Raw genomic sequence first — 10,360 nt, 5'->3', positions numbered from 1 at the left:
TTTTTTTTTAAAAAAAAAAAGTTGCAATCTCTAAATCTAAAAAATGTGAATTAAAAATTTAAACTCACACTGTCTAATTCCCATGGACGTGAATTTTGTATAATTTTAGAATATTGTAATATTTTTGGATTGGATTCAAGATTATTTTTTGATAGATACAATTGAGATTGAGATAAAATTTATTTGTTGCAACTTATAATTTAAAATTTTTATTTGTGAAAATCCAAGTTTTTTGAAAATATTAAATTTTTCGTCATATAAAGTCTTAAATTAATCCATTGCATGTCTTGTTTTGTACATATATATATTTATATAAATTAAATTTTAAAAAATTCATTGAACCAAGATTGAATCAGTCTGACCGATTGAACCTTGACCCGAACACCTCGCTGGTGTAATTAACGGTCCGAGTTTTAAAACATTGCTTCCAGTGACATTTTTGAAGATGCTCTTGATATTTTAGTTTTCTTGACATGGATTGATTGCAAGAGTAAGCTTTACAATAGACATTGAAGTCTTGCCTGTTTTGGGTTCTAACTGCAACTTTAAGAACAAAGTGGACATGCTACTCTTGTCCATTCTTTTTGCTTTTCGTTTTATTTTTGAGTTTTTATTTCCATTCTTATTTCTTTTTAGGATTTCCATTCTTATGTCCTTAGGTATTTATTTTCAAAACTAACAAATAATCAAACTTTTATCTTTTTTTCTTCAAACTGCTCTTTTCTTCATCTTTTTTTTTTTGGTCTTTTCCTCATATCTAAGATTAAATCTTATTTAGAAAAAGATATCAAGCACTGATTGTGGTGGCTAAATTGAAGGAGTCGAGGAGGTGAAAATGGGTTTGTACTTTGTAGAGAGGTGAGAGATTAGTAGGGATTTAGATCAGAAGCAAAGAGAAAAAAAAAGGCAACAAAAAGGGAAAATAAAAAAAAATCGAGTTCTCATCAGTTTTACCGGTTTCGGGTCAAACCTGGGTTAAACCGAGTTTCTGTCATCCGAGTTTTTAGGGCAACTCGGACTAGGCACTTGATCGGTTTTCGGTCGAATTGATCAGACCGACCGGTCCAATTGGAGTTTAAAAACCCTGGACAAAAGTTGTTCTTGATGTTACTTGAACTTATGCATCAAGTCTCCAAAATGTCTCATCAACTTTTCAAACACAAGTAAGGAGATATAGCCCAAAAAGGAACTAAGTTGTGCAACTTACAACGAATTTTCGGTTGGAAGAAACCAGGGCAAAAACCGGGGGAGGCATTGCCGGTTTCAAGCCCAGTTTCTGTGCACTAGTTTAAGCAAAATTCTTGCAAATCCAATCTGCCAGGAAACCTCTCTTGAACCAGATCAGCCTCGTGAGGTTTCGTTCCCTGCCTCGTGACAATTTTTAATGCATAAACATTTCTTGGTTTCTTCGCTCATCTTGGTGACCAAAATTCCTTCGAGTCTTCGTCCTTTTTCCTATAAAAACAATCATCTAAATGAGTGAAAAGAAACGAAAGTTCTACCATTTGATCAACAATGCTCAAACATTAACTTTTAGGATAATATCAATTTCAATTCTTGATTTTTATCAAAATATCATTAAAAGCTCCTTAAAATAGCCACAAAATATAGTGCACAATAAACACTTATTAAATACCTCTACATCCTGTAGAAAATTTCATGACCTTATTTTGCCCTTTAAAACTTGAAAACAAGGTGTGCTTCTGATATTCTGGCAAAAATATGGCTGGAAATGGAAATGTATTCAGGAACCAAAAATGTGTGTTTTGGATTCACGAAGGATTTCAATCTTCATTCTACAGCTGACGGACTAAAATTTTGCCAAAATGTAAGGAATGGTTGGTGTAATTTGGCCATCAAATATATTTAAATATGCCAAAACTGTGGTTCATTTATCCTCTTGATCCACTTTATTTTTTCTTATGATTTTTCTTCTACAAAATGTACACAGCCAACAAGCATGCGTTCACCCAAATAACATAAATAATTTTCTTTATCTATTTACTTTTAGAGAAACAAGTTTTTAAAACCTTACATAGATATTTCATGGAGCTGGAGCTCGTCCTTGTCCAGGGACTGTAGCATGTCAAAATCTAGCTTAGCCACCTGTAGTAAAGACTGGATATGAATATTGATAAAAAACCATAGAACTCAGGGCATGATCTAAAATATTATCCCCGCGCAATGTGAAATGATGGTTTCATAGAATTCAGGCATGCCTAAATACTCTCCAAATTTACCTTTAGCATCAATGAAAATTGAAATTCTTGAATATTTCTGTTTAATGGAAAAATTGTAAAAGGACAGATTATGTAACAACAAAAAATGACATGAAAATTCTTCTATTTTGTGCTTTTTTTTTTAAAATTGATATGGAAAGAGGAAAAAGAGCGATCAGTTTCGCTCCAACAAATGTTGCTCTAGCGGTCATTGTCCTCCCAGCTTAGATGTTTCTCATGATCTTTTGTGTGTGTGTAAAGATTGAAAAATCTCCTCTTCAAAATTTTATTTTATGCCTAACCGTTGAGTTGCGTTTATCAATTGCACCTATTCTGATGGATTATTGGCAATTGCATGAACTTCCTCTAGCTGCGGATAGCTCTATATATTTCTCATTGAAGTTAAGGATGCTTTTTCCAGTGGTCAGATTCTAAAGTTAGGGTTGGAATCCTAGTTTGGCAGTTGGGGGTGGGAAGCGTATTGGGAAGGGTGAGAGGTAAAAAAAGAAAAAGAAAAAGAAAAAGATAGAAAAGTTAAGGATGCTTTTAATTCTTGTATAAAGTTACCCTCATCTTATCTCATATATTATGGCCATGAGAAATGTTAAGATAAAAGTCACTTTTTAAATTACCGTCTCATAATTTCTTCGAATGTTTTTCACTAAAAAAGTTCTTCCCCCTTCTTTTTCTATTCTTTTAAATTTTACTTCAATAACTCATAGACTCATAGTACATGGCAGTTTGATTGATCAATAAAATTGATTCATAAAGCAAGTGAGTATAGAAATCTTGATTCTATTAATGAAATCTTAATTTACATATACACGACTAGGTGACAAATTGCCACAGAAATATTTGTCAAATATGTTGTTTCGAAAAAGAAAAAGAAAAACCAAATTGATATTGCCTATTGGGAACTTGATGTATGGCAGTCGAGGAAACACAAGGGAAAAAAATCAAGCTGCTGCCATATATGGACCTAAACCAAAGATCAATAAGCAAAGAGATTTATTCCAATTGATCGATCTTTTGCCTCTACTGAGTTTTAGGGCCTGCCCGGACTGGCAAACAAACCATTCAGTGGTTTAACTGGTCTGACCATCCAGATTGGGAGTCGGTTCAGGAGATACAAGAGGAGATTACCAATTCTGATGTACCCAAATCAAAAGCAAGGAGAAACCAGAACATGAGGGAATACACAGATAATCGAGAGAAGAGAGACTCACACAATACATTGAGTCTATTCCAGTTTTTCATAGAATCAAGAAAAAAGAAACTAACACTAATTTACTTCTCTCAAATACACCCTTATAAAATTAATTTGAAAATATTTTTCAAAAATCAGCATGATTCATAATATATTTCATTGTTCATGTTAGTTATATGTAAAATTTCATATGAAATTGACTAAATTTTGCCATCTAATTAATCATTACAAACTTTTCTATAATTTGATTTATTTTTCATCGGTCAAATGTTTCGTGTAAATTGAATGATCTATTTGATCCCAATCCGTTTATTCCCAACATAAAATACAGTCGCATGTTTCAAACCCCATGCAACCCATTAGAAGTTACAAACAAGAACTTGACCCTTTGATTTATTATAGCCTTCAAATGGTATAGCTATTGTACTGCTTACATGGAAACGGGTTCAATGAACAGTAACTTAATATGACTTTGCATGGCTTCCCCCACGTGTGTATAATCGTCATTGTGCATATGAGTAACCTCCGCAAAACGTGTCAAGTTCAGAACTCGAAAGAGCACAGCCTTAGAGGGTACAAATTCAGGTGCAGCGGAACCAGCAGTCGGAGTAGGTTTAAGGAGTTGTTGGTTCATGAGCTTCCATGCATCCTCAATTTGTTTGTAAAGTTCCTCGCACGCTTGCTGCTCCGTCATGCCGTGTTGCTTCATGTAGCATTCCACTGCTGAAGCAATGTGCTCCCTTTCTCGTTCAAACTGCAAGTATGAAAGATATATAGTATTGGATTTTTTTCATTAATGTGTAAAAGCTTATATTTGTTATTATCAGCCGATCAAGGGCTTAAATTCGGGTTTTCTTTTAATTAGACAAAAAAAAAATCTATACTTAAGATCAGTTCTACAGTTGAACCACGTCTTTAGACCCCCCAACACACACACATGTATATATGTATACGTATATAAAATCTTTTAATAGTAATAAAATGTTTGAGTGAGTTCAATTCTAGTCGCTGCGACGAGTCAAAACATACTTCTCAAACCAAAGTCGTTCACAAGAATTTTATAAATTACTCACCAATATAACCCTGGTATTGATAGTAAAATTTGAACATACTGTACCTTTTGTGAGGAAACAATTCATCTTTATCAATTGAATCAACATATGCCAACTTATATTGGTTTGGAACTTGATCACTCACTTTATCACAGTGATCATTATTAATTTGGTGAGATTAAAGGAGACAAACTTTAGGATATCAAGACTTTTACGGGTGTCCCGCGTCCCGCGTCCGTGGCAACTCCAAACTCCAAAGTAAGGTTTAGGCCCAGATTGGGGACGTCGGCTCGATTTGGATTGTCCATGCCAAATTTGTAAGGGCCAATTGCAGTTTTGGTGCCTAAGGTTTGATCTGTGTATCATATTGGTCTCCAATATTTCGATCAAAATAAATTTACTTCTTAAAATATGTAATTTTAGCTGGGTAGATTTAAGATAACTAATCAAATTGTCGTCAATCAATAACTTTGAATTTGCACTTTTGATGTCCAATGTTTTGATTTTAAATCATTATATTTTTCTAATTTTTAAATAGTAATAGTAAGAGTTTTAGAATGAACTAAGATAAAAGTTAGAATAAAATAGTATTAAATGGATAATAATAATTCTAATTAAACTTCTTTTTCTTCTTTTTTATTCTTATTTCATTTATTCATGCTAATAATATACCATATATTTCTTTTCTTTTACGTAGTTAGTCTTAAATTTGGTATCATACATATATATATATGTGTATGTATATTATTGTTTCTCAGTATTAATAATTAATTTGATAATGTGTTTTATTATTTATATTTATAATGATAATTAAAAATTTAATTAAATATCCCTTTAAAATATTAGAAATACATACTTTTTGTAGATTAAGTTGATCTTTTTTTTGGTATTTTAATAGGTTATCAATTGAAGTTGAAATCAAGTTGGCATTTTATACATACTATATGAAGCACTAAATGATTATCAAGATATATTGATATTAAATAAATGATTTAAAACTACAGTATTGGAATACTAGTTTTTAATTGACAGGAAGGGCAAAAAAATAAAAGATAATTTTCTTAAGAAGTTCTAGAATTACTTCACATTGATACTTATCTTCACTAGTTTTTATAAGTACAATGGCTAACTATAAGAATTTGAAACCTATGTGCACAAGATATGCAATAATTTTGTAATAATAACTATAATAAACATAGATTATCAAACTAAAATTCTCCTTTTCTTCCACTGGTTTATGTTTTATTTATTATTGGTATATTATCATCCTATTATAACTTATTTAACAAAGATATGCTAATTAGGCTACTATTGTATTCTGTCAATATAAAGTGTTTTAAATAATACTGAGAAATAATAATATACAGATATTATATCAAATTTGAATCTAACCATGCAAAGGAAAAAATACATGATATATTATTAGCACGAATAAATGAAATAAAAGAAGAGAAAGAATTTAATTAGAATTCTTATTACCCTTTTAATACTATTTTATTCTAATTTGCATCTCAATTCAGGTTAAACTCTTAATATCACTATTTAAAATTTAGATAAATAAAATGATTTAAAATCATAACATTAGGGAGAAAAAGTGCCAAGTCAAATTGTTGACTAACAATAATTTGATATTCGCTGTCACTCATTGTTCCATTGAGTTGTCTTAAATCTACAACTTTAGGAACTAAATTTGTTTTGACCAAAACATTGGGAACCAATTTTGCATATAAGCCAAATATTAAGGACCAAAATTACAATTCTTCCAATTTGAAAAACAAGCTCTTTTTTTTTTAATTTTAAAATGATTGACTAAGATTGAAGCGAGTTCCATCAAGTCAAATTGATTTGGGCCATTACTGATAATACGCAGTTGCGTTAGAGCTACCAGCCGCCCTGTGTTGTTATGGATTTTGCTTTCCTAGGAATATCAAATTGCATTGGTTAAATTCCTAATAACCCGCTATAGTTTCATCTATCGTCACACAATTCCTTTAACGTTTCAAAATACTCGTAAACCCCCTATAGTTTTACATAAATTGAAATTTAATGAAAAATGACTTATATAACGTTGATAGTTAAAATATCAGTAGTGCACTTATTTAATTGTTAAATCAAATGGCAACTTGTGGATAAATTCAAAAATCATATGGGGGTAAAGTAGATATTTATGCAAACTACAGGGGATTAAATGGATATTATGATTTCATCACACAAACTTTAAGAATGCTTATAGTCCAATTGTCGTAACTGATTATGCATTCAGCGGCACGACTGATTATGCATTCAATCAATATTCTACTTTACATAAAATCACAGAGGGTTATGTAGTTATTTTGAAACCTTGGAAGGGGATCATCTAACATTATGCAAAATCATAGGAGGATTATACATAATTTACCCAATTGGATTATACCTTGTGCCCCACAATGTCAGCCCTAAGCCTGCAAACGATTGATGAAGCTCTTATGATATCAGGGTCATTCATTGCCCACTCGAAGGCTGCCTTTGTCACATCCCCCATGCCTACGAAAGATATCATTGCAAGAGTGAGGTACCCGCAGCTTGGCACTGCAATTTGCATATACTCCTCTACAGTTGGTGTGTACCCTTGGTGCAGCCACTTAGCCTCAGCAAAATAGCAACAAGCCAACAACTTCAGCTGCAAATTAGTGCAATCAAATCAACTATATATTTCAATCACAATAATGTCACCGAGACAAACTAGATTACTATCCTAGGAAACTATTAAGGAGTCTGATGGTAGGAATTTGAGTATGTTCATACTGCTTCCTTGGCATAATATGTTCGATACGATCTTCCTTGGTTGGCCATCTCTTCCTCAATTTCTTCAAACACATCTAAGAGTGCTTGGTAACAAATCTTCATGTAATCTGGGAGCTGTTTCATGCAGTCAACATTCCATCTGCAAATGATGCAACACATTAAATTACAGCAAATTCTTGACTGCATACATGATGTATGTTTCATGAGAGTCAAGTCAAAGAGTAAACATTTCAAACCTTTCAATTGCTTCTGTGAAGATTTCAAGTTCGTTATAAGTCCCATAAGCATCATAAATATCATCTATTATGGATGCAATAGCAATAACTTTTGACATAATCTTTCTGGCAAGAGCATATTGAGGCTCAAAATATACTCCTATAATCCAAAAGTAGCCCTCAACCATTCGATCTCTCGCAAATGGAAGCTTTCTTCCAAAGTCTAGTTCTTTCCACCACCTGAGGTACACTAGGCATCAAGCATGCATTAATTCAACACGGTTACAGTTTAAGATAATCTAAATAGCTTAAACAATTTTTTTTTTAAATTTATCTATTTTTAGGTAAATAATTATCTTCAAGAAACTTACAAGGAAATTTCCTGTAGCTCCTCCTTGTGCAGAGATTGTAGCATGTTAAAATCCAACTTAGCCAGCTTTAGTAAACTTGTATTGTGTAAAGGACCTTTTTCATATATGGACAGGTAATTCCTAGCCTCCAATCTTGGTATACCCCTCCAGTAAGGCTGCATTAGTGCGTGATTTACTAGCGCAGCAAGTGGATCGCTTAACTTGCATGGTAAAGACTGAAGATGATTACTTGTAAAAGCCAGGGCATGATCTAAAATGTCATCGCTCTGCAAACTAAGATGTGCTGCTTCATAAAGTGCAAGCATGCCCTGCACATCATTGACCAAACCTTCTCGAAATTTACCTTCAGCATCCAGGAATTTCTTGAATATGTCTGCATAATGGAAAAATGATAAAAGGAAAATTGTTGGGACAATAAAATGAAACCCAACTTTTCTTTTTCGTGCTTTTTTTTTTTTTTGGGTGATATAGGAGGAGGAAAGATAGTCAATAATTAAGGTTTCTATGATTTGAGGTTTGAGGGTATAAATCTTTAAATCCTTCAACTCTTACCTGCTGAAACTCTGAACCCTTCTTGTCGCAGAATTCGAAAATAGAGAGCAGCAGTATAAAAGTGGTCATTGTCCTCCCAACTTTGATGTTTCTCATGCAACTTTTGTAAAGCTTGACTGATCTCCTCTTCAAATTGATATTCTATGCCAAGTCGTTGAATCGCATCAATAAATTGCAGCTGTTCCAATGGATTACTTGCAGTTTCCTGAAGCTTTGTCCTGACTTTTTCCTTCAGCTGTTCAACCTGCCCCTTCATAGAAGCCCATCTTGCCTACAAAGAACAAATATATATCCTTGGATGATGTTAATGTTTCTTTAGCATAAAAGAACTGCTCTGTCTATACTATAGTAGTACCTTGTCGAAATCAGGGGAGTAGAGAAGGAATTGGTTTCCCCAAATATCAGGATGAAAATTTGCCAAAGGACGATGAACATCACCCAGGAAATCATTTTGGATGGAAATGGAATCATTTGATTCATGACCTTCAAGTTCCATTGCTTTTTGGTAGAACAAAGTCTATAGTAGCTTCGATAAGAGAATTGGAAAACGTTAAAATGTTAGGTTGCAAAAGTAGACTTGTAATTGCACATTTATTTATAGTCAGTTATCCTTGGTAAACATTTCAATAAACCTGATTTATATAGATCACGTGATTTAAATTTTGCTACACTATTTTACCAACTCAAGAATTGAAAGTATGGTCAAACTTGGTGCAAATGGTCTCCAAGCTTTAGAAAAATGCGTGAGAAACATCAGAATTGGAAGGGCGATTTAAACTCTCGGATTTGAAGTCATATGTGAACACAAGCAACAGATTATGCTGGTATTATTTTTTTTTAAGACCAGAAATTCTTCTTCTTCGAGAGAGTTAAATATGTTTTTTTTGTCCTGTACAAAAATGGTGGTGGGTCTTGTCCAATAATATTGCATGGGTCCAATGTTCATTCTTGTAGATTAGCAATGCGTATATTAAAGTGTATTATATGAAAAGACACCTTCTAATTACTTATTTTGCCTGATCGGACTACTAAGATATAGTAATCAGGACGCATAAAAAAAAAGAGATAAAATCAAGACTATTGGATTATGATCTATGCTTAAAGTTTTACTATTTAACTAAATCTCAAGAGAAAATGAGTTTTTTAATTGTTTTTATAGTCGGCAACATTTAACTAAATCTCAAAGTTTTAATTATGCTCAAAGTTTTACTATTTAACTAAATCTCAAGAGAAAATGAGCTTTTTAATTTTTTTTTGTGACAGTCGATAATAGTCTAATCTATACCTACTCCTACTCTAACCTATTCTAAGAGGGAACGACGTACTCCTACTCTAACCTATTCCAGGAGGAAACGACGGGGACTGAACCACTATTGAACCAAACTGAATTTTTTGAAGAGTCACATATATAATGCTTGCCTCACATCCCACCAAACCTTAATGGCTTGATAGTGGCCTGCTTGAGCTTTTTAATTACTGGGAATAAATTCTACCCCTTGTCATTCTTCTTATTGTACATAGTGGTGGATGCTTCATCCGATTATCCCTGCAGTATGAACTTGAATATCATGTGTAATTATTGTATGTGGATTTTCATAGGGACATTTCACAATTCTTCATTTCGGTTTCTGAAACTTTCATATATTTCTTCCTTAAACCATTCAAAATATATAGTTGTCCAAAACCATTCCTTCGGATATTTTATTGCTGAATCAAATAGTCAGGTTTTAAATCTTCTATAAGTTCACACCTAGAATTGAACCAGTTGCATGATTTGTATGGATTTTCTTATTTGCTGATCCATAGCAAATAACAGAAGACCAAGTCGAATAAACAATAAAAAAGGGATACTGTGAAAACAATATGATGATTAGCTTCTTCCTTCCAGAGTAATAATTGAGATTTTTACAGTTGGACTATTATTATGTCTGTAGACTCTATTCCATCCAAATGTTAGACT

General features: G+C 32.7%; 1 protein-coding gene across 1 annotated transcript; it reads right to left on the bottom strand.

The window, feature by feature from the left end:
- Positions 1–3,856: 3,856 nt before the first annotated feature.
- On the bottom strand, positions 3,857–8,896 carry LOC113769365 (valencene synthase-like). Its single transcript, XM_027313821.1, has 7 exons — positions 8,756–8,896; positions 8,401–8,671; positions 7,849–8,221; positions 7,499–7,717; positions 7,263–7,401; positions 6,892–7,137; positions 3,857–4,180 (listed from the first exon to the last, which is right to left on the bottom strand). The coding sequence occupies exons 1-7, from the start codon at positions 8,894–8,896 to the stop codon at positions 3,857–3,859; spliced, it is 1,713 nt and encodes a 570-aa protein (XP_027169622.1).
- Between the last annotated feature and the right edge of the window lie 1,464 nt (positions 8,897–10,360).

This window comes from Coffea eugenioides, chromosome 4 (genome assembly GCF_003713205.1).
Source record: "Coffea eugenioides isolate CCC68of chromosome 4, Ceug_1.0, whole genome shotgun sequence".
NCBI lineage: Eukaryota > Viridiplantae > Streptophyta > Magnoliopsida > Gentianales > Rubiaceae > Coffea > Coffea eugenioides.
Note: the sequence above shows the minus strand (reverse complement) of the source record. Positions and strands in the feature narration are given on the sequence as shown.